Source organism: Citrus sinensis, chromosome 9, assembly GCF_022201045.2.
Source record: "Citrus sinensis cultivar Valencia sweet orange chromosome 9, DVS_A1.0, whole genome shotgun sequence".
Classification (NCBI taxonomy): domain Eukaryota; kingdom Viridiplantae; phylum Streptophyta; class Magnoliopsida; order Sapindales; family Rutaceae; genus Citrus; species Citrus sinensis.
In genome coordinates this window covers 7,282,398-7,307,179 of record NC_068564.1, presented here as the reverse complement: position 1 = coordinate 7,307,179, position 24,782 = coordinate 7,282,398, and the positions used below count along the sequence as shown (strand labels likewise).

General features: G+C 36.1%; 3 protein-coding genes and 1 pseudogene across 3 annotated transcripts; 2 read left to right on the top strand and 2 right to left on the bottom strand.

Annotated features, from left to right (window-relative positions):
* Positions 1-1,877: 1,877 nt before the first annotated feature.
* On the bottom strand, positions 1,878-3,905 carry LOC127899807 (CDP-diacylglycerol--inositol 3-phosphatidyltransferase 1-like; annotated as a pseudogene).
* Positions 3,906-5,846: 1,941 nt separating this feature from the next.
* LOC127899639 (disease resistance protein RGA2-like) lies at positions 5,847-8,552 on the bottom strand. The gene is made up of 2 exons (XM_052433097.1): positions 6,573-8,552; positions 5,847-6,139 (listed from the first exon to the last, which is right to left on the bottom strand). Exon 1 carries the CDS (start codon positions 8,532-8,534, stop codon positions 6,573-6,575), a length of 1,962 nt encoding a protein of 653 aa, XP_052289057.1. The 5' UTR covers positions 8,535-8,552; the 3' UTR covers positions 5,847-6,139.
* A 7,424-nt stretch (positions 8,553-15,976) lies between these two features.
* LOC127899806 (disease resistance protein RGA2-like) lies at positions 15,977-17,281 on the top strand. The gene is made up of 2 exons (XM_052433932.1): positions 15,977-16,239; positions 16,321-17,281. Exons 1-2 carry the CDS (start codon positions 15,977-15,979, stop codon positions 17,279-17,281), a joined length of 1,224 nt encoding a protein of 407 aa, XP_052289892.1.
* A 5,161-nt stretch (positions 17,282-22,442) lies between these two features.
* On the top strand, positions 22,443-23,579 carry LOC127899805 (putative disease resistance protein RGA1). Its single transcript, XM_052433931.1, has one exon. The coding sequence runs from the start codon at positions 22,443-22,445 to the stop codon at positions 23,577-23,579; it is 1,137 nt and encodes a 378-aa protein (XP_052289891.1).
* Positions 23,580-24,782: the final 1,203 nt, after the last annotated feature.

Genomic DNA, 24,782 nt, shown 5'->3' with positions numbered 1-24,782 from the left:
TAAGACTTGACAGAGTAACCCGTCTGCAGAACCAAGAATGGCCTAAACCAGTGCAGCCCTTCTCGTACTACAAAAACATTTTAAGTTAGGAAACTTCTCCCGTAACATATGGAGGCTTTTAGGCTCAGCAGCTTGATCCTCTCCAAAATGGCAAGCATCCTAATGCGAGAAGCTTCATATAGTCCACACCCGCCAGCGGCCTCTTTGTCATCATCTCAAGTCTGTTCCATAGAAAATTCACTTGTTACCGTAGATTCCTTTGTCGTGAACCATGCGTCTTAGCAAACTTGAGAGATGCCAAAGTCTTCGGTGAACCATTATAACTCAGTTTATGATGCACCAAGAAAATTAGATCATTGTAATTTTACATAAAAGAAAATTTCACTTACAATTCAATTTTTACCACATCACTAGTATGATCCGGAACCACCACTACCCATGTAACTGCTGCCTCCCATACCACGATCAGGATACATTGATGAGTACGAGCTACCAAGAACCTGCTATGTGAGACAGAACAGAGTCATACGAAACATGGCAAAGATTGATGATCAAAATTGTCCCAAATTAAACCCGATAATTGTAATTGCTATTACAAAATACAGCCATTGAACTCAACTGACAACTCGGTACTCACCTTCACCGGCGCAACAACAAAGACGGAGTGACGGCAGGCGGCTGGCGAATATGACGGCAGATGAGCGTGAAAGCTGGCCGTCGGCGTCGCCGAGAGAGGCTCTCTGTCTCAGTGGTCAATCGTTGGTATCACTCATAATCAGTTTGTATCTAGTGGGTCGAGGTGAAACGGTGCCGTTTCAGAATTCAAATTGCCCTCCAAGTTCCAAGCTTCTTTAATTTTTCATTTAAACTAGATAAAAATAAAAAATTAAATGGTAATACCGTAATATGATGATGTGATTAACAATACTTAAAACTTTTTGTTGTACAGAATTTACATCCTAAAATACATAGAAGTTGTAGGTTCTACTATAATAAATATTCTTTCGAATTATCATTTTATATTGAGAAAGAAGTATTGCAAAAATATGAATTTTCTTCTTCAAGTGTCTTATAAAAAGAGCCCTCAAGAAACATGTTCACTAATTTCACTTCAAGGCCAAAATGCAATATCTAATTAGTTTGCCAACTGATAATCAGTTTGTTCGATTGCCAAACTCGTAAAGAATAATTGCTGATCAAATGAATTTAGAGCCCGATCAAATGAATTACATGAATTTGAGAGTATATTATGAGAATTTGAGAAATGCTGAAACATTATTGGTATTGAAACATATGATTAAGATTATCAGTAATGATCACACAGCCACACATATATACATTACGCAGTGTACTTATCATCAGCAAATTACATAATCACAAGTAATGAATATATAATACATGTAATTTTAAAATGCAGTATTAAAAAACCGTTGAACCTCTGTGCTGACGGTCTGTGCAGTTTGGCTGAACCTCTCCAAAGAAAGCTGCAATATTTTGGGAAAAAAAAAGTAAGAAAAACAAAATAGGGGATAAATTGATTCCTTGCTTACCACATCATATGTTATATACAGACTTTACTAAGGGAAAAAGAATCATCATCCTTAATATAAAAAAAATTTGTTTTAATATTAACGGTTGCATAAATTAGTAAATTATAAAGGGAACCTTCTCCCCTTGTTAAAAAAACACTTGTTTTATGATAGAATGAAATTGCCTTTCAGTTAATTTCTAAGCCAACTTTTGCCTTAAGATAACCATAAAACGTTACATAACAATGCTCCATAATCTGATAAGCCTACTTTTAATCATGAAAGTCATTAGTTCCCGCCGGTTTTTCTGAATGAAAATCATATAGATGGTTCCCCAGTTTCAGTGCATTGAAGACGAAAGAGTATGTATATATAATCCTTATAAAATTTGACAGCACTATGTTTTATTATTTGCCGGCTAGTGAGTTCCTTTCGCAATGATTGCAGATTAAAAGCCATAACACCTTAAACAACCTTAATCATAGACACAGATGGGGAAAGAAAAACCAGTAAAGAGTTCCTAACAATATGCCCCAATCATAAAATTATCATTATCACAATTGTGGAATTGCCATTATGTTAATGGCACAAAGCTACGTGATTGAAGGAATGCACACACTCATATACCCAAAAAGAAAAGGCTTCCCCAAATTAATGCCAAATCCTCTGCTTGCATACTGAAAAGTAGGCACTCGAGCATGAAAACCACAAAACAGATTCTTCTGAATGGAAAATGTTGATGAACTCTTTAAGGCTTTTGCTTTTTCTCGATGTCATACGGCACACACATATCTGCTGCCGAGGCTGCCGTCTTCATCTGAAACCACACATCAATTTCACCCACCATCAAGACCACACAACGGGTAAATTTTCGAGCAAGAAAGATTAGCAAGCCAAATGATATCAGAAGAACTATTACGTCTACAAACAATTTGAGAATCTTCAGCTCCTTGGGGGCAAGCAAATGCATACAGGATTTTTGTTTTCATCAAAAATCCAAAATTTCTCTCAATCACATAAATATTTACTTTTGATGGACAGTTCACTAACTGACGAAGGAGTTTACCCTAACTGATCCCATTTCTGTGCTTTTAGAACTCAAGCATTCTTAAATTGCAATCTAAAGTAATCATATCCTCTTACAATTCATTTGGTATTCATACAACTCTTATCACATACAGGTTTGGTCTCCTTATTCCATATAGACCTTCAATAACACTATTGTGAATATCCTTCTGATTATTTGTGGTCACCAACCTAATAAATGTAGTCTTAATTACATAGCTTTTGCATTCATTCATCACAGTGTGTTTTCACTCTCCACAATCAATTATAACTACGATGACAAAGACGATGAGTGAAAACGAAGAAAATGATCATCCCAGGCATATCCACGACAATCCATTTAACATACAGAAAAGGTTTGAGTTTTAACATTAGAGCATATCACACAGCATGAAAATCTAAAACAGACTCAATTCAAGATCCATAATGCCAGTGTAAAATGTCAACTTTACCCATGCAAAGGTTTCCTTAATTTGTAGACATCAAGAAATTTATTTAAACGAACATTACCATCATATGGGGTTGAAGTTACCTGTACGACATTAATCGTTTGCTTGATTGCGCCCATGCGAATAAACTCAATGCAACTAGGAAGGAAAGAGGCGAACCCTGTTGCACAGCAGTCGCCACAACCTGAAAGAAGAAATTGTTTGAAAATCGAGAAACTGGGGAAATATTTCTATTTTCAGAACAATCTAATAGTAAGAAAATGAGAGCCTACATCCACCAAACTTTCCCTCTGCTTCTCCGCAATAAGAAATAGGATTAGGTAAAGGAGCTGCAGGGTTGAAACAGTTGGATCAGGTAAAAAGTACTGATAACATTTGCAAATCCTGATATGTATAATAACACGGAAAGCTACAATTACCTCACACGCCACACAACAATAACCCATAAACATCCGGTTCCCATAATAGGCTTTGAAAAGCCAATTTTTGCTGTCTTTTGCATCTTTATGGCTAGTTTTTCCTGTTAAGAATGTACTGCAACAGAGATAAAGAGTGGTAGGCATTTTTCCCAACGAAAGTAACACTTTTCTTTAGTAAATATGAAAAAATAAAAAATAAAAAATCTCCCAGTTCCACGAGCAATTTCATGTAACATGAGATTATGTCAGGGAAACGAAAAGGTACCTGTACATCTGCAGCCATTGACTACCAATATCTAATACAGGTAGTGACACAAAAACCAAACCAGGCCTGCATGGAGATGCAAGATAGCTCAATTATGCCTTCATCTTAAAACATTAGATTACGGGTCAAGAAAACGTAACAAAGTCTTCCCTGTATACTTGAGAGAGTATTACCAGTAGACAAGCTGTACTAATCCTGAAATGCAAAAGATTATTGACAAAAGACGAAGGCACGGACAATAATCCAAATTAGTATGTGTATCTCCACGAACCACAACGAATGATGACTAATGATACATTGGGGGGTGGGGTAGAGAGAAATTACCTATCCGTTACCATGTCTAAAACAGCTCCAAAGGTCGAAACTGAACCAGAAAGACAAGAGAGTCAAATGCAACATCTTAGGTACTGGCTACTACTAGTTACAAATTACTGCTTAATGCTGGAGATAATAAATGCGCTTATCATCAAATTGACTAGAGAAAAGCCTTCAATCCAGAAATACGCCTCAAATCTTTGACTGTCAACGAGGCCTGTTCTAGGAAATTAGTGATAGACAGAGTTTCTAAGACATTTAGAGTGAATGTTGACACGCTATGCAGTTCAAATACCACTGTACCAGTCGCTAATCGTAATAATAACAGAAAAAGAATGTGACTCAATGTTGCAGCTTAAAAGTAAAATAAAGGTGTAACTGGGCATGGATTAAAACTCCAAAAGCGGAATTGATGTGATATTTGAAAATGATATTGAACCGACAATATAAGAAGACTATAATAAACTCAATCATCTTAGTCAGGGTCAAACATCTAGCCTAACCGTCAATGTGAGAGGCGAACGTTTGCTTTGACTGGATAAAGACTATGAGAAACAAACCCACAAAAAAATATCAAACAAACCCACAAAAACTCACCAATTATAGAACTATAGCCGAATCACATTAACAAATCTAACAGTTTGAAGTAGTCGTAACTTTCTTGTAATGCTCCCACTAATCACAAATTGTCTATGATGATTCGACAGAGCTTCAGTTGTTATTAGGAAAGCTGTTTATTAAAGGGCATCCAATAAAAAAGTAATCTCCGAAACTCGGCTGAGTCAACTCACGGGATAGCACGAAGCGTTTCTTACCTGGAGGTGGAGTTACTGGCGGCCGGTGAGCAAAGTCGAGCTAGGCCTTGTTGCCACGGATATTCTTGGCGACGTCAGCATAAACTCTTGCTGCTTTTTCGGCTGTGCCGAGCCAAACGCGGACGCCCTTGTAAGGGTCTCTAATTTCAGCTACCCATTTCTCCCATGGCCTCTGCCTTATTCCTCTGTACACGTTCTTGCGAACTCGCTGTGTCTTCTTCTCCTTTCCCTCATCAGGAGCATCTCGTTTTTGTTAAGTCGTAAAATGAAATCGAAGAAGAAAGTGAACATTAGGATTGTTTCATTCAAACTCTTTACTTTTTCGTCGATGTCATACGGCACGCACGCATCCGCTGCATGTCTTCATTTGAAACCGTGAATAAATTTCACCACCGTCAAGGGTCTCAAGACCGCCACACAATTGGCAAATTCTTTTTACCAAAATAATTAATTAATTAATTTGATTAATACGAAGAAAGTCATTGAATTTTAATCAAAACAGAGTTTCATACCATTTTTGCTCCTTGTAAAGAGTCCGCGAGTCTCTCCCTATATCTTACCTGATCAATTAATTAATAACATATATATATATATATATATATATATAGTAGGTCGAGCTAGATTGCAGTTGCAAGCTTCTTTAATTTTCTCACATCAACTTTAATTTTCGTTTTAATATTTTCTATTGTACAGAATTTTCATCCTAAAATACATAGAAGTTCTAGGTTCTATTACAATACATATTCTTTCGAATTAGTCATTTCATATGGAGGAAAAAAAAACAAAAACAAAAACCTCCACAAACATGCTCACTCATTTCACTTCAAGGCCACGAATCACGATGCAATATCTAATTAGTTTGCCAACTGCTTTTGATTAATATGCGAATCATGTCACAAAAAGGTTACCATTCGAAAGAATAAATGGTTAATTTCAAGAAGCCGATTTGTTTTCATTTCTTCCTGGGCAAATGTAAGTCGTCAATCACAGAGCACAAAATACAGACACCACCGTTCCCATTACACAACACATCAATGTTCTTCACAAATCTGCAGTCAATGCAAATTATATTACTGAGAAATTCAGTAATGACCACACAGGCACACACATATACCTCACTCAATGTACTTATTTATCAGCAAATTACATAACCACACGTAACGAATATATAATACTTGTAACTTTAAAACACAACATTAAAACCTTTGAAGCTCTGTTCTGAAACACGTTAGAGTAATATTTTCACTGTCCCTGCAGTTTGGTTGAACCTCTCCCAAGAAAGCTGCAATATTTGGGGAAAAAAAAGGATAAGAGGAAGAATAGTCAGATGTTTCCGCGCAAGTTAAAGTATTAACAAAGATTGAAATTCCATATGAAGATAACTATATAATTAAAAAAAAATCTCATTATAAGTTCCATTTTTAAAAATCCTGAACTGTTTGAATTTAGAAACAGATCTGACCCCTAGAACAGTGCGGTTTCCAAAATATTATTTTTGTGTTTTGTACTGACAAACTAGTTATGTATTAGAAGAAAATAAATTAGTACAAATTTGATTGAACTAACTAACGTTCAAAGTCAAGTTTTCGTTTGGTAAACATAACAAAACATTAAACTATAAACGGTGTAGCCGTATGAGAAATTAAAAATTAGAAAGCTGCATGAAAAGAGGAAATATAACAGAGTGGTATGCTTATTGAAAAAAAAATCCATACCTAATAATCACTTGATTTAATCATCTCGCCTTCAAGTAAAATCTCAGGGATATGTGCAATCTTGGGCCAATCTTCACCTGTTGGCGGTTTGCATCGTTCACTCAGTGCAGGACATCCTGCAATGGCCAATGATTTCAGAGTAGTGAGGTGATGCATATCCTCTGGCAGCGATGACAATTTTGGACAATTCCCGATGACAAGAACCTCAAGTGCTTCGAAATTTCTCAGTGACTCTAGTAGTGCCATGAAGTTGGGACAACCAAGAATTAACAAGTTCTGTAAAGTATCAGTAGAACCTTGGAGAAGCCATTGTGGCAGTTCTAATAACTGTGTTATTTCCTTGATGAAAACCCGCCGAATGTGAGGCCTTGTGTTTTTGCGATCATGATGACTTCCTTCACCTTCCATTTCCATGTTCAAATTAAGATCAAGGCTTTCACAGCTAGCCAAATACAGATTCTCTAATGAGCTAAGATATTTGATAGCAGGTGGCAATGAGATTAGACGAGGACAACTTTCAATTGATAATGTTCGAAGGACACTTAATTGATCTATCTCCTCGAACAAATGTTCTAAATTCCAGCAACTAGAAATTGACAAACAACGAAGAGAACCCAAGCTCCTTATTCCACTCTCTTGCAAAGACTTCTGTTTTGTGGTTAGCGCTAACAATCTGAGATTGACAAGGTACCTTATGTCTTTAGGCAACTCTTCTAGCTCCAAACATCCAGCAAGATTCAGTGTTTGTAAACTCTGTAGCTCGCAAATGGATTTTGGAAGTTTCTTGATTTTATAATTTTTCGACAGATCAAGATATCTCGTGTGCTTCAAATTACCCATCTCTCTTGGACAAACCTCAATAGCAGAGCCACTTAAATCTAGCACTCTTAGGAACTGCGACTTTGAGATGCATGATTCAATAAATGATTGGCTTGTCTTCTCATCATCATCAGTTGAAAAGAAAATGGTTCTAACACGACCTAGATCAGATAAAAGGCTTGAAAAGTCATTTCTTGACGCATTAGCAGCAACAAATGACAAATGGCGGACTTTTTTGGGAATAAATTGACAATCAGAGTTCACTACTAGGAATTCATCTTTAGCCACTAGCAGGGCAAGATCATGCATAAGGTCGTGCATTTTGAAAGAGAACGTCTCCATTCCTAACATCCCAAAACTCAAATCTTGGAAGAAAAATCTTGATAGTAATTCCTTCAAGTATCGCATACCAATATCATCTAACTCTTCTTTCTTATTATGCGATTGGAGAAGACCATGAGCCATCCAAAATTGAACCAAAGAATCACCATAAAATTGATAACCCTTCGGAAAGATTGAACAATAAGCAACACATTGTTTCAGGTGAGGTGGCAATTGATCGTAGCTTAACCTCAGAGCACGTAAAATGCCAGTGTCCATTTGCTCTAACTGCCATATCTCAATATCCCTCACATATTCCCAATTACGTTTATCTGTTTTGCCACATAATAGACTTCCTAGTGCTCTGACTGCCAGAGGAATTCCCCCACATTTCTTCACAATTTCTTCCCCGATTTTTATGAGGTTTGGATGTTTATCTCGCTCTTCTTTAAATGCACATTTCATAAACAAAGACAAGCAATCCTCGAATGGTAGACCTTGTAAGTTGTAGCCAGTAGTACCTCCCCTCGTGCCCATGATTGAAGCAACCTTCCTGCTACGTGTGGTTACCAAAATTTTGCTTCCGTTAGCACCTCCCAACAATAAGCTTTTTAATTTACGCCATGCTTCAGGATCTTCGTTCCATACATCATCCATAACAAGCAAGTATCTCTTACTATTCAAATGATCTCGCAAGATTCGTTGCAATTGTTGTGTATTCAAGTCACCTAGGAACACACACTTTCTCATAATTTGTACAATGATCGACTCCATAATCTCTCTCATAATTTGTCTCCCACCAAAATCCTCAAAAACACGCATCCAGATTTTCAACTCAAAATGCTCTTCTACCCTTTGGTCATTGAACACCAACTGTGCAAGAGCAGTTTTGCCCAGACCTCCAATTCCCACAATAGGAATAACAGACAGAGTTTCACTTTCGCCAGAACTTGCTTGCATCAATAGTTCAATAATCTTTTCTCTATCTTTATCTCTTCCAATAATATCTGATGAAAGCACAAAGGAGTGAGTGGATTCCCTTTCTTTGTGCACAACTCGCCGATGATCGTCAAGTCGTTCAATGAGATTAAACTCACCCCTCAATTTTGCAATCTCATCAAACCTCTCTCGAATTTTCTTGATTTGATGACCCATTCTAAAACGAAAAGCTATCGGATTTGAGCATCCAAAAAAGTTACGAAACTTTCTTCCGATGCTTCTTTGCTTCATGACTTGCCTTCGTAGATCTTCCACCTCAAATTCATCCAACACATCTTCTGCATCATAACAAGCATCCTTAAGTTTTCCCAGCCAATCGCTTAACCGGTGATTATGGATTTGCTTTTCCTCAGCATCCAAAACCACACTTTTGACAGTGGTTAACGTCTCCTTTAACAGATGCCATTAAGGTATTAATCTAGGTAAATGAATTAACCATAAAACCTGATGAATCTGCCTTGGCAATTCACCACTCCATGACCTATAAAGTCCAAACCCATATGTTCTCTATGAGCAGCTCTGGAAAACCTATTACTAGATTCCTTGCTGGTGATGGCAGAGTCTTTCAGCCCAGGACTTATAGGCAAAATCAACTCATTTTTCCACCACAATGGATCAATGAGTATGAAAGAAACAACAGGCCTCAGACGAAATAAGTCCTGGGCTGAAAGACTCTGTCATCACTAACAAGGAATCATATGTATATGTATATCATATTACATTTACAAACCCTAAATCTCTCATAAACTTGCACTCACAAAGCCGCCGCTCCCACACCTTCAACACTCTAAGTCAACTCCCTCATCTTCAACTCTCCAAGCTAAGTAGCCAACGCCCAGCAGCAACAACCCTCACCCCTCCTCTTCAAACACACAAAGAAACCTTAAATCTCAATCCAAGAATAAATTAATAGAAATTATTTCTTATTCTTATTCTTCCTTTTTTTTCTCTCTCTTTTCCCACTTCTTAGATCTTCCCTGTAACTCACCGTGCACAACACCTCCACATCACATCCATGTTTGTGCAACAACCGTCTTGTTAGTTTGTTCTTAGTTGTTTGATATTTTGAAATTTTCATATATTATATTGATAATTGATATTTTATTTGTCAATTGTAATTATTATGCTACTTAATTTAAGTTTTTGATGGAGAATGAAATGAATGAATTTAGTTAGAGATTGAATGAAATGAATGAATTTTATTTATTTAAATTTTACAAAGTAGGTTGAAATAATTAAGATGTTGTAACAATTTATTACAAGATTTTTCCCCTTTTAATTCAATTTATGCGGGCAGAGGAAACCTGAATAAAAAACCCGTGCCCAGATAGTGCTGGGCTACGCCCTGCTCACATATGAAAAATCCAGGCATGGTCCGGATCCGGACAACTATGTGTATCATGCGGGCCGGTCTCGGGCAGCCCCAAACCCGGACCCGACCTGGACTTTTGCCAACCCTAAAAGATAGTCCTTATACCCTTACTAGAAGCATTACACTCAACTTTAAATAACTTGTTAAAGTTTGATACGGTCACCACAAGAGCAGTATACAACTTCCCCTTTAATAAAAAAAAAAAAAAACTCGCCTCTTGCTCTTCCCCTTATTTGAATTTTCTTTCTTCAAGCACTCCGTAATTGGTGCAGCTTTGGTGTTAAAAATGTGAATGAATCTCCTATAAGATATCACCAGCCCATAAAAACTCCTAACTTTACCCATGGTTTTAGGTATAGGCCATCCTATAATAGCTTGTATCATCGACTCAATAGCTCTAAGTCCTTTTATACCAACTATGAATCCTAAAAACTCCACATTAATTTGAAGAAAGCTACATTTGTTCTGGTTAATGTAAAGTTTATTCTACCACAAGAACTCTATAAGGATTCTCAAATATGTGTCCTAACATTAATAGAATAAATCAAATATTATTAAAATATATCACAATAAATTTACAGGAAAAATGTTTGAAAATTCTTGGCGCATTCGATAACTTGAATTGCATCACGAACTACTTATACAATCCTTCTTTTATTTTCAGCATTATTTTTTGTTCATCTCCAAGCCTAATCCTTATCTGATAATACATGTTGCGTAAATCTATCTTTGAGAAAATCCAGGCATCATCTAACTAATCTAGTAAATCTTAAAACACTGAAATAGAAAATCTATACTTTATAGTAATCTGGTTGATCTGCTTGCTATTCACATACATGCGCCAGCTCCCATGGAACCAACAAAGTTGGTACAACATATAGACTCATACTTTCATAAATGAATCTTTTTTGCAACAACTTATTAACCCGTCCTTGTAAGATTGCGTGCTTGTGAGGACTCATATGATAGTGAGGCAAGTTAGGTATACTTGTACCAAAAACTAGGTCCATATAATGGTATATATCTCATAAAGGCGATAAGCCATTTGACATTTCAGAGGGTGTGATATTAGTAAACTCGGTTAATAAAGGTTGTACTTTGTCATGAATAGCCTTTACCTTAAATTCTTCCTCTTTTTTCCAACTTCTGGCAACTATCACAATCATCCTCCAAAGGACTCTTTACAATGGCTAGAAAGTTCTTCTCTTCAGCCTTAGAATTCTTCTTCTAGTTCTTTTAAAGGTCCTTAACAAACCTTTTTGCTATTTTACTAAAATTCATATATATTATCCCTTCTTCTATGAATTACATCAACATTAAACTGCCAAGGTCTACCAAGTAAAAGATAACAAGCATCTACATCCACCATGTCACACCACATCATTTTTATAAATCTTCCCAATAAAGAATAAAACACGACAAACCTCTATTACTTGTGTTTCTGTCTTTTTCTTTATCTAACTTATGTTGTAAAGTACTAGATGTTTTTCTGTTAAAAGTTCTATCATGTCAACCAGTGCCTTTAAACTATGTTCTCACTATTGTCACTATCGATTATCATTTCGCACAGGTTATCACTAATGGTGCCATGTTCCTAAAAATCTTATTACGTTGGTTATATTTATCAAGCTTCATTGCTAATAAAATCTTATGCACAATATAATTCAACATCTCTCCTTCATTTATACTTAACTCTTACTGTTTCTTTGTCATCTCTATTCTTAATAGTGTTTGTCTCTATCTTGTTGGCTTTAGCTTTTACCAAATTCAAAACTTTACTATGACATTCATTTGATCGATGCCCTGGTGCCCTATATCTCAAACACCTGTTTAGCATAGGCTTTGCATATAGATCATTCTGAGACTATTGTTGGTACTGCTACTGTTAGGATTGAAATGCAAGTTATGCAACCCAAGAGGGGGGGTGAATTGGAATTTTAAATTTTATGCAATACAATTCGCACAACAATTTAATCTACCGCCTTAATCAAATAAAAAACAATAAATTCAATCAAGTACAATATTAAAAGAGTAAGGGAAGAGAAAACGAACACAAGGATTTTTACGTGGTTCGGCTATCCCCGCCTACGTCCACGCCTCCAAGCTCACCCGGCTTGAGGATTTCACTATCCAAGCCTCCCAAGGCTTCAAATGTTTACAATTGACTTCCAAGGTGTCAATGAACCTTTACAACAAGAGATTATATCCCCAATCTCTTCACCCCAAGTGTTTCCCACACTTGTACACTCACAAATTGATGAGAAATGAAATTCACAACAATAAAACTCTCTTTAAGAGTGAATAACAAATTATAGCTCAATGATGATTCAATCAATAATGATTTGCGTTTTGGAAGCTCAATATATATTGTATGATCTTATATTTGCGTGTATTGGTCCTTAAAATGAAGTTTGAGTTGAGTTTTTATAGTGGAAGCCCAAAAACTAGCCGTTATAGGCAAATTCCAGCGCTCAAGCGGTTAGCCACTTGATTTATCCGGCTAGCCGCTCAGGAACAGTAATATTACCGTTATTTTTGAAATTGCTACAGTAACACTGTTCATTGAAATTACAATTTAGCCCAAAACTTTCTATAATTATACTATGGCCCAAAATGTCAGAAAAATTTACAAATAGGTCCAATTTCAGAACTTCTCAAAAATAATTTTCTTTCCCAAACTTCCTAAAATTATGATATGGCCCCAAATATTTTATTGTTTCGCACAAAGGTCCTTTTCAACATAATACCCATTTTTTCAAAGTTCTCAAAACCTTTCACTTTAGTCCAAAATATTCATAAATTATAGTATGGCCCAAACATTTAAAATATTTATAAATACGTCCAACTCCGAAATTTAATACTTATTTAAAATCAAAGATTTCAAATCTTAGCATTTAAGTCCAAATTACTTAAATTCACAAAATACTTTTCTTTATAAAAACAAAGACTTTTAGTTTATGAAAAATATTTAATTAAATTAATTTCTTGAGCTTCTCAAATGCTAAATCATGCATCAATTAAATCATACCGGCTTTACAAGAATTTATCGCACTAATTTGTTCGTTGAGCTCTAGACTATTCTTGATGTCGCCGTTGTCCGTTGAGTGTCTTCAATCTTGACTTCACTTGATTCACTTGCATAAATATTATCCTTAAAAAACTAGTGAAAATGTGAAATACAATATTTATTAAATCACTCAATACATATGTTTGTTATCATCAAAATTACATTATGTACAGCCCTTTAGGCTAACAAGGATGGCTACTACTGTCTAGGTAGCTGCTACCTTGTTTGTTACTGTTGTGGTTGTTGTGATTGACTACTTCCAGCCATGACTTTTGCTTGTTCTCAACCCCACCATTAATCGACTTATTCTGCAGACCATGGACTTAATGATGCTGAGTTTCAAAAACAGCAATCTGTTTTCATTCTTCTTATTTCTTTGCCCTTGCGACCATCATGCCTATATTCTAGAGTGGCTTTATGATCTCATCTTGAAGCTTTTATTCCAATCCGCGAATATACTTTGCAATTGTTCTAAATATCGACTCATTTATATTATTTTTGGCATTTGTACTATGCTGGCAAGAAATACTCTTCCATTATCCTCTGCATTTTAGCCCACGATATGATCATTAGCTTTCTTGCAATTCTTATTCAATTCTCTATATGTTGCTACCAAGCGAATGCCAACCCACTTCTATTAAGCGATCTGCATATACATGAAGAAATTCTCTACTTATGTTATCCAATCTAAAAATTCTTCAATATGCATCCACCATAGAAATCTAGAGGATCTACATTGATCTTATAATCTAAATTCTTTCCGCACCTTCTTTCATAATCGACAAACTCGTCTTCCTGCGAAGCGCTTCCTACGGCCTCATGAATGCACGGGTATTCGTCTTACAAGACCTAAATATTGAGGCATTACACTGCGATTGGTGCCCTAAGGCATTATTTTGTGATTATATTCTTGCGGTATCTTCCCATGGTTAGAATTTTGAGATTGTTCTTCACTCTTGACTCCTTAAAGTATTTCTTTGCTATTATCTCTAAGATGTTGATCTCTCTTCCTACTTATATCGTCAATGGAAAGCCCAAGACCTTTAATTGCTACCTTTATCACCTTCATTCTCAAGTTGCAAACTTCCTGAATGGCTTGCAAGGTTGCACCTCTGGCCATCTATATAATATCCTCCATAGATTGTGCTTGTATATGTGGTTCTAGTTTTGATTCATCTTGTCGTAAACTTCGATAAGTTACATTATATGCCCAAAACGAACACCTGTAGTTCAAGTTATAACCTTCAATGTGTATCCAGCTCATCCTAAGCAACCATCCTACATTGTTAATAACATTTGAGTTTGAGATGTTGAATATTTAATCTTATAAGAGTAAAGATAGGAAAGAAAAGTAGGCTTAATTCATGCTATTTTAGTATTAAATGACAATTTAAAATAAATTATGTTTTAAAATTTTATTAAATAAAGGTATGTAAATTGTTCAAAATATGTTTTAAGCATAAACTCCTCCGTTTGAAGTAATAGCGTCTGACTAGAAATAGTTAAATCAACTTATTACGATGAGACTCATCAAATTTAATATTTAAAAAAACTTGTCATCTCATCATAGAACACACAACTCTCCATTTACTAGAGTATGAATGGTTGGCAGACACCATGGCTTACACAAATATTTCTAATATTTGAATCCTCAAACCCTTTTAACAATGCCACCAGTGTCTTTTGTAAGTCATTGATAACGGACTAGCCCAGTTGAATACTTTTCAATTGATGGGTCATAATCGCCAATTTCTAGATAGAACAAATATGTACATGCATACTAGTAGATTGAATGACAACTAACAGCATATGATATAATTAACTTATTTCCGGAAGAATTAAAAAAACAAAAAAAAAACAGTGGATGAAACATAAGACTCTTGTGTCAAGAGTTCGAATTCGTCAATCATGTACAGGCAGATCAACCTTAAGATAAGTGGGGTTCACAAGAAAATAGTTTTGAAAAAATAAAGAGAAAATTATTTTAGTTATTAATTACTTTCTGTTAAGTCTATTAAAATATCTTGTTATATTTATATAAATAGTAAACTCATCATAAATCTATTAAATTTAAACTTTCACTTTGAGAAATATAAAAGTGCACACTTTAATTTTAAAAAATAAAATCCTACAGTAACTCATATGGGTGGTTTTATTAGTATTTAAATTAGTCGTATTAAATTTATTAGGACTAACCTTTATAAATTCATTAACCCATAAAATTTTAGTTTTCACATCTCGTCATTATATAATTTAGTCCCCGAAAATTTATTTTACTGCATTAATGTCAATGGTCCTTCAACTTCTTTAAAATTGACGTTCAGCTATATTGACACATTCACTATTACCACTTTTTTCAGAACTCATATGCACTATTATAATTAGAAATTAATTTAGCTACTGACAAATTAAGTCTATCAACAGATTTCTAAACCTCACTAATAATTCAAAGATATTTATTCCACGAGAAGGTTTTTGGTATTTATTCAATATTTGCCACATGTGTATGAACATAATCATAATTAGTTGAAACATACACTTGATAAGATGCGAATGTAAAAGGAACAATATTATTCTAGGAGCTAGCCCTCAAGAATTTTTCTTACTCCGTCCACATGAGTGAAGGAAATGTCTACCTCTACCTAATTATATATTATTGGACGAGGAGTTGTTGAGTTCCCACTAGGGATTCGTTGGTCCATTTACCACCACCTTGTATTTTAAAATTTTGGTTGAATTTATTCAACAGCAACAAGAATAATATAAATGGAAAAAAAATACATTCAAATAATATTCCATGACTCTGTTTCTTCAATTTCAGGAACAATGGTGGAATCATTTTTGGCGCTTGAAAAACTTATGGAAAAATTAGGGTCTCGTGCTTTCGAAGAACTTTTATTGTTCTATTGTGTCAAAAATGACGCAGAAAAGCTAAAGGAAACCCTAACCGTTGTCAAATGTGTGGTTTTGGATGCCGAGGAAAAGCAAGTCCATAATCACCAGTTAAGAGATTGGCTGGAAAAGCTTAAGGATGCCTGTTATGATGCAGAAGATTTGCTGGATGACTTCGAGGTGCAAGCTCTACGAAGGTAGGTCATGAAGCAAAGAAGCATTGGAAGGAATTTGCGTAACTTTTTTGGGAGCTCAAATCCGATAGCTTTTCGATGTAGAATGGGTCATCAAATCAAGAAAATCAGAGAGAGGTTTAATGAGATTGCAAACATGATACATAAGTTTAATCTCACTCTAGGACTTGATGATCGTAAAGGGCAAGCTGTGCAAAAGAGGGAACCTTCTCACTCGTTTGTACGTCCATCAGATATTATCGGAAGAGATGAAGATAGAGAAAAGATTATTGAACTACTGATGCAAACAAGCGATGGCGAAAGTGAAACGGTGTTTGTTATTCCTATTGTGGGAATTGGAGGTCTGGGCAAAACTGCACTTGCAAAATTAGTGTACAATGATCAAAGGGTAGAAGAGCATTTTGAGTTGAAAATCTGGATATGTGTTTCTGAGGATTTTGGTGAGAGACAAATTATGACAAAGATTATCAAGTCGATAACTGGTCAAAACCAAGGTGACTTGGAAACAGAGCAATTGCAACGAATATTGCGAGATCATTTGAATGGTAAGAAATACTTGCTTGTTATGGATGATGTATGGAACGAAGATCCCAAAGTATGGGATGAATTGAAAAGTTTATTGTGGGGAGGTGCTAAGGGAAGCAAAATTCTGGTAACCACACGTAGCAACAAGGTTCCTTCAATAATGGGCACGACAAGAGGTATTACTGATTACAACTTACAAGAGCTGCCATACAAGGACTGCTTGTCCTTGTTTATGAAATATGCATTTGGAGAAAGGCAAAAGAAACATCCAAACCTCATAAAAATCGGGGAAAAAATTGTGGAAAAATGTAGAGGAAATCCTCTGGCAGTGAGAACACTAGGAAGTCTATTATATGGCACAACAGATGAACATTATTGGGAGTATGTGAGGGATAATGACATATGGAAGTTAAAGCAAACGGCAAATGACATTTTACCAGCTCTGCGGTTAAGCTACGATCAATTATCGCCTCACCTGAGACAATGTTTTGCTTACTGTTCTATCTTTCCCAAGGATTAGGAATTTACAAGTATTTTTTTGATTCAATTTTGGATGGCACATGGTCTTCTTCAATCCCCCAATGAGAATGAAGAACCAGAAAATATTGGTATGCGATACTTGAAGGAATTACTGTCAAGATCTTTCTTCAAAGATGTTAGGACCTTGCCGAATGCTTCAAGCTTCTTTGCAAGAGAATCAAAGCATGCAATCAATAAAAGAATCTAACCTTAAGATCAATCTATGAAACCACAATCACCAAGAATAAGAAAGATAATGGCAAGAAGATGTAACGTGGTTCAGCCACAAAAAGCCTACATCCACAGATAAAATAGTACTGCTCTAAGCTTTTATTAGAATGAAAATGGATGACAACAGGTTATGAGATTACAGAGATATTAACTCATCATATAAGCTCTATATCTTACTCAAAGAATCTCTCAAACGTTCGTTTTGAAGAATATCCTTTTGTTGCCCTTTTATAACACCTCAGCTACGAAAGAGAAACGTCAATTGTTATTCTTAACTAACAGTTTTAACAGCCGAAAGAACTCATGCCAGCTCAGCATGCCACCTCATTCATGTTAACAGAATATAACTACTTTTTGGCTTCACAAATCTCCACCTAGTTTTATTCTGTTAAAGCTTCCTTCAGTCACTGAATCAATCTACTACAACTTGATCTACTGACTAACCATGCCAATCAAATTCAAATGTTCTTTGAACTTGACTGATGGCAGAGGCTTCGTAAGCATGTCTGCAGGGTTACACTCTGAAGCAATTTTGATTACATTTACTACTTCTTGTGCAATCTCATCTCTGATAAAATGTAATTTATATCCACATGTTTTGTCCTCTCGTGGTATTTTGGGTTCTTGCTTAACTGAATGGCACTAGAGCTGTCACAGCTGATATTGACTGATCCTTGCTCCAGTCCTAACTCTGTAACTAACCCTTTTAACCATATTGCTTCTTTCACTGCTTCTGAGAGTGCTATGTATTCTGCCTCAGTAGTTGACAAAGCAACTACTGACTGTAAAGAAGCCTTCCAGTTGACTGCTCCACCACACAAAGTGTAAACATATCCAGTGATTGACCTCCTTTTATCCAGATCACCTGCAAAGTCTGAATCAACATATCCTTGAACTTGATCTGAGCTCTTGTCAACCCTTCCATATACTATATCATGACCATCAGTACCCTTTAGATACCTCAACATCTACTTAGCTGCATTCCAATGATGTTTTCCAGGATTTGACATAAATCTGCTCAGCACTCCAATTCCATAGGCCAAATCAGGTCTGGTGCAGACCATGGCATACATAATACAACCAACCACACTTGAGTATGGTATATTCTTCATGTGTTCTACCTCTGCATTCTCTTCTGGCTCTTCCTATTTTGAGAGTCTGAACTGAGCACCCAAGGAGTTAAGACTGGTTTGGATTCTTTCATTCCAAATCTACTGAGAATCTTCTCCACATATCCTGTCTGAAATAAGAAAAGAGTTTTAGAAATCCTATCTCTGATTATGTGCATTCCCAATATTTTGGTGGCTGGACCTAGGTCCTTCATTTCAAACTCAGAGCTCAATTCATCTTTAAGATACTCCAGCTCTTCTCTTTGTTTACATGCCAGGAGCATGTCATCCACATAGAGTAGAAGGTAGATAAAGCTTCCAGATGGTAGAGTTTTAAAATACACACAACTATCAAATTTACTTCTATTGTAGCCATGTGTGATCATAAACTCATCAAATTTCAAATACCATTGCCTAGGTGATTGCTTCAATCCATATAGACTCTTATTTAGTAAACAGGCCATGTCCTCTGATCCATCCTCAACAAAACCCTCTGGCTCTTCCATTAGTATCTTCTCACTGAGATCTCCATGTAAAAAGGCAGTCTTTACGTCCATTTGATCCAACTCCAAGTCATTGTATGCTGTTATTGACAATAAGATTCTTATTGAGTTATGTTTGACCACAGGGGAGAATACTTCATTAAAATCAACTCCCTCTCTTTGGGTGAACCCCTTTGCTACAAGTCTTGCCTTGTACCTGGCTGGTTCAGCTTCTGAGACTCCTTCCTTTATCTTATATATCCATTTACAGCCTACTAGCTTCTGGTCAACTGGTTTCTTTACTAAAGTCCAGGTCTTATTCTTTCTAAGTGAGGCCATTTCTTCTTCCATGACAGCTACCCACTTTCTTTTATCCTTGGTTCTCATAACTTGCTTGTAGGTTGCTGGTTCATCACTTGTTTCAGTTTCAGCTACTGCCAAAGCATAGGATATAAGATCCGCAACTCCATATTTTTCAGGCATTTTAATGGTTCTTCTTATTCTATCCTTTGCCAGCTGATATCCTTCCAGTTCAGAATGTGTTTGCTTTGGATGTTGTTTTGCTTCTTTTAGTGACTCCACCTCCAGCTCAATAACTCCATTCTTTTCAGAGCTTGTATTGGTGATTTCAGTTTCAACCCTTGACTGTGTCAGGGCTTCCTCATCAAAGACAACATCCCTGCTAATAAAGGTCCTGGTGGGTTTCCCATTTATGCTCCATATTTTGTACCCTTTAATGCCCTCAGGGTACCCTATAAAATAACCTTTCACAGCCCTTGGTTCCAGTTTGCCCTGTTTAATGTGTGCATAAGCAGGGCAACCAAAGACTTTTAGATTGCTGAGATCAGGTGGCTTCCCAGACTAGACTTCCTGAGGTGTTTTGAACTCCAGAGCTGATGATGGACTTCTGTTAATGAGATATGCAGCCGTAACAGCAGCTTCAGCCCAAAAATGTTTGGAGAGATTTGAGCTTAACAGCATGCATCCGACCTTTTCAATCAAGGTCCTATTTATCCTTTCAGCAAGTCCATTTTATTGAGGAGTATACCTTACTGTCTTGTGCCTTGCAATGCCCAGCCTTTTACAGAACTCATCAAATTCATTACTGCAGTATTCTAGCCCGTTATCAGTTCTGAGTCTTTTTACTTTCCTCCCTATTTGATTCTCCATTAGTGTTATCCATTCCTTGAACTTATCTAGGGCTTCACTCTTATGCTTCAAGATGTAAACCCAAAGCTTCCTTGAGAAGTCATCTATGAAGGTGAGGAAGTATCTAGCTCCACCATGAGATGAAACTTGGAAGGGTCCCCAAATGTCAGAATGGATGTAGTCCAGGGTCTGTTTTGTTTCATGCTTGCCTGTGTTAAACTTAAGTCTAGTGGCTTTACCAAACACACACTTTTCACAGAATTCCAGCTGAGAAATCTAATCATGACCAAACAAACCTTGTTTCTCCAGCTCTTTCATACCTTTCTGACTCATATGTCCAAGTCTCATGTGCCAGAGCTTGGTTTTATCACTACTTATGTTAGCATTTACTCCAAGCTGAGGCACTGACCCAACTAACACATACAAACCATTTCTTCTAACACCCTTCATTATGACTTCACCTTTATTTAGGACCTCAATTTTCCCATTTTCAGCCTTAATGCTACACCCCATTTCATCCATCATCCCAAGAGAAATCAGGTTTCTTTTTAGTTCAGGGACATACCTTACTTGTTTAAGCTCCCTGGTTTCTTCATCAAACATTTGAATGTTGATAGTTCCCATTCTAGTGACTTTGCAAGCAAGGTTGTTTCCCAGCAAAACTTTTCCACCATCTATGCTCTCGAAGGTCTTGAAGAATTCTTTATTTGGGCACATGTGAAAGGAACATCCAGAATCAAGAATCCATTCTACTGTGGGTTGTCTTTCTACAGCAATGAGGACATCTGCACCTTCAGCATCCTCTTCATCTTCAGATGCAACTGCTGCTTTTCCATTTGTCTCATTTTGCAGCTTTTCAAGTTTCTTTTTCTCGAAACAGTTCTTGATGTAATGTCCTTCCCTTTGACAGAAGTAGCATTTTCTTTTCTTCTTTTTCCTGTCATCTTTTTCTTTCTGATTTTTGTTCTTCTTATCTTTGTATACTTTCTTTTCTGATTTTGCTTTGACAACTAATCCATCTCCTGTAGCTTGATCCTTGAAATCTGATCTTTTCTTTAAGTCTTTGGATTCAAGAGCATTCTTGACATCCTTCAATGTGAGAGTATGTCTTCCATAGAGCAAGGTATCCACGAAATGTTCATAGGAGTCAGGCAAAGAGCTCAACAAAATAAGAGCTCTATCTTCATCTTCAAGCATGACATTAACGTTTTCAAGATCGAGTATCAATTTATTGAACTCATCAAGGTGGTCTTTCATGGTTGTCCCTTCCTTCATTGAAAACGTGTAGAGCTTCCTCTTCATGTATAATCTTTTAGCCAAAGATTTCTTCAAGAAGAGTTCTTCCAGTTTAGCCCATAAACCAGAGGCTGTCCTCTCTTTGGCTACTTCTCTCAGCACTTCATCAGACAAGTGTAGAATGATAGTGCTGTGAGCTTTGTTGTTATTGTTCTTGAGTCTCCACCAAAACTTGAAGATCCTCCTTCATTTTCCCTTTTGGACTTTGATTCTTCATCATCATCGAGGGCACTATCCAAGCCCTGCTGAATCAGAATGGCTCTCATCTTAAGACTCCACAGGTAGAAGTCATTCTCACCATTAAATTTTTCAAGATCGAATCTTGTGCTACCCATTATGCCAGATCAAGAACAGAGTGTCCTTCTGGCTCTGATACCAATTTGTTAGGACCTTGCCGAATGCTTCAAGCTTCTTTTCAAGAGATCAAAGCATGCAATCAATAAAAGAATCTAACCTTAAGATCAATCTATGAAACCACAATCACCAAGAATAAGAAAGATAATGGCAAGAAGATGTAACGTGGTTCAGCCACAAAAAGCCTACATCCACAGATAAAATAGTACTGCTCTAAGCTTTTATTAGAATGAAAATGGATGACAACAGGTTATGAGATTACAGAGATATTAACTCATCATATAAGCTCTATATCTTACTCAAAGAATCTCTCAAACGTTCGTTTTGAAGAATATCCTTTTGTTGCCCTTTTATAACACCTCAGCTACGAAAGAGAAACGTCAATTGTTATTCTTAACTAACAGTTTTAACAGCCAAAAGAACTCATGCCAGCTCAGCATGCCACCTCATTCATGTTAACAGAATATAACTACTTTCTGGCTTCACAAAAGATTTTACTAATGATCAGATGCTTGAAGGATTTGAGTTATTCACTTTTAAAATGCACAACCTCATCCATGATCTTGCACTGCTAGTGGCCAAAGGTGAATTCCTAATGCTGAACTCTGATTGTCAATCTATTCCCAAAAGAGTCCGTCATTTGTCATTTGTTAGTGCTAGTGCATCAAGAAATGATTTTTCAAGCCTTTTATCTGATTTACGTCGTGTAAGAACCATTTTGTTTTCAATTAATGATGAGAATACAAGCGAATCATTTTTCACGTCATGCATCTCAAAGTCGCAGTTCCTGAGAGTGTTAGATTTAGATGACTCGACTATTGAGGTTTTGCCAAGAGAGATAGGTAATTTGAAGCACATGAGATATCTTGATCTATCAAGATATTGTCAAATCAAGAAACTTCCAAACTCCATTTGTGAGCTACAGAGTTTACAAACACTTATACTTCGCGGATGTTTGAAGTTAGAAGAGTTGCCTAAGGATATAAGGTACCTTGTTAGTCTTAGAATGTTTGTGGTAACCACAAAACAGAAGTCTTTGCAAGAGAGTGGAATAGCGTGCTTGAGTTCTCTTCGCAGTTTGATAATTTCTCATTGCTGGAATTTAGAATATTTGTTCGAGCATATAGGTCAACTAAGTGGCCTTCGATCATTAATTTTAGTTGATTGTCCTAGTCTAATCTCATTGCCATCAGCAGTGAAGTGCCTCAGCTCATTAGAGACTCTGATTTTGATTGACTGTGAAAACCTTAATCTTAATCTGAACATAGAAATGGAAGGGGAAGGAAGTCATCATGATCGTGATAATACAAGGACTCACCTCCAGAAGCTTTTCGTTTCGGGACTAAAACAGTTATTGGATTTGCCTCAATGGCTTCTTCAAGGTTCTACTAAAACTTTGCAGTTCTTGGGTATTGAGGATTGTCCCAACTTCATGGCACTACAAGGGTCTCTGAAAGATCTCGAAGCTCTTGAAACTCTTCTCATTTCTGCTTGTCGAAAATTGTCATCGTTGCCGGAGGATATGCATCACCTCACTACTTTGAAAACATTGTCCATTAAAGAATGCCCTGCGCTCTGTGAAAGATGCAAACCACTAACAGGTGAAGATTGGTCCAAGATTGCACGTATCCCTCGGATTATGCTTGATGACGAGTTGATTAAATCAAGTGATAATTAGGTATGGATTGCTTTGTAATTTTTAATTTCTCATTCAGCTATAACGTTTATAGTTTACTGTTCTGTTATGTTTACCAAACAAAAACTCATTGAATGTTTAGTTAGTTAGTTCAAATTTGTACTAAATAATTTCTAATATATGATTAGTTTGTTAATACAAACTCAAACATATTATTTGGAAACAAAACCGTTCTTGGGGTTATACATGTTTCAAAATCCAAACGGTTCAGGATTTTTGAAAAAGGAAATTATAATGAGATATTTTCTTAATTACCCAGTTATCTTCATATGGAACCTTATTCACATAAAAGGAGAGCTTCTGAAATTTCAATCTTTGTTAATATTTTAACTCGCGCCGAAATATCTAACAATTTTTCCTCTATTTTCTCTTCTTTTTCCCCAAATATTTCAGCTTTCTTCGGAGAGGCTCAGCCAAGCTGCAGAGACAGTGAAATTATTACTGCAGCGTTGTTCAGAACAGAGGTTCAACGGTTTAATTGTTGTGTTTAAAATTATTGATGATAAGTACGTTGAGTGATGTATATATGTGTGCCGGTGTGATCATTACTAATAACCTTAATCGTATGTTTTTAATAACAATGATGTTCCAGAATTTCTCAAATTCTCATAGCGCACAATTCGTGTTTATGCTCAGTTTCTTTCTCCTCCCTCAGTAGTCAGTAATATAATTTGCATTGACTGCATTTTTTAGCTCTACACAATCTGCTGATTTTTTTGAAGGATATTGATGTGTTTTGTAATGGAATGATGTTGTTTGCATCTTGTGCTTTGTGATTGATGACTTATATTTTCCCAAGGAAAAAAAAAAAGAAAAAGAAAAAGCAAATAGGCTTCTTGATTTTATCTATTCATTTTTGAATGGTTGCATATTAATCAGTAGAAGTTGGCACACTAATTAGATATTGCATTTTGGCCTTGAAGAAGAAAGTTTATTTTTTTTGCAATGCTTCTTTCTCTGTATAAAATGACTAATTGAAAGAATATTTATTATAATAGAACCTAGAATTTCTATGTATTTTAGGAGGAAAATTTATTATACTACCACATCATCATATTACCATTCAATGAGTACATGTTCTTCATTTTCTTCTATCGAGTTTAATTAAGAACTTTATCCCATGGACTGCATTATTTACTGTCTACAATCTGCATTGATTGACTGCATTTTGAAGTTCTTTACAAT

What these genes read in the sequence shown, in the direction of transcription:
- LOC127899639 (XM_052433097.1), bottom strand. Translation starts at nt 8,534, where the DNA reads ATGCGTGTTTTTGAGGATTTTGGTGGGAGACAAATTATGAGAGAGATT.
- LOC127899806 (XM_052433932.1), top strand. Translation starts at nt 15,977, where the DNA reads ATGGTGGAATCATTTTTGGCGCTTGAAAAACTTATGGAAAAATTAGGG. An exon ending in GAGGTGCAAGCTCTACGAAG is followed by an intron (nt 16,240 to 16,320) that starts GTAGGTCATGAA and finishes TTTTCGATGTAG; the next exon opens with AATGGGTCATCAAATCAAGA.
- LOC127899805 (XM_052433931.1), top strand. Translation starts at nt 22,443, where the DNA reads ATGCACAACCTCATCCATGATCTTGCACTGCTAGTGGCCAAAGGTGAA.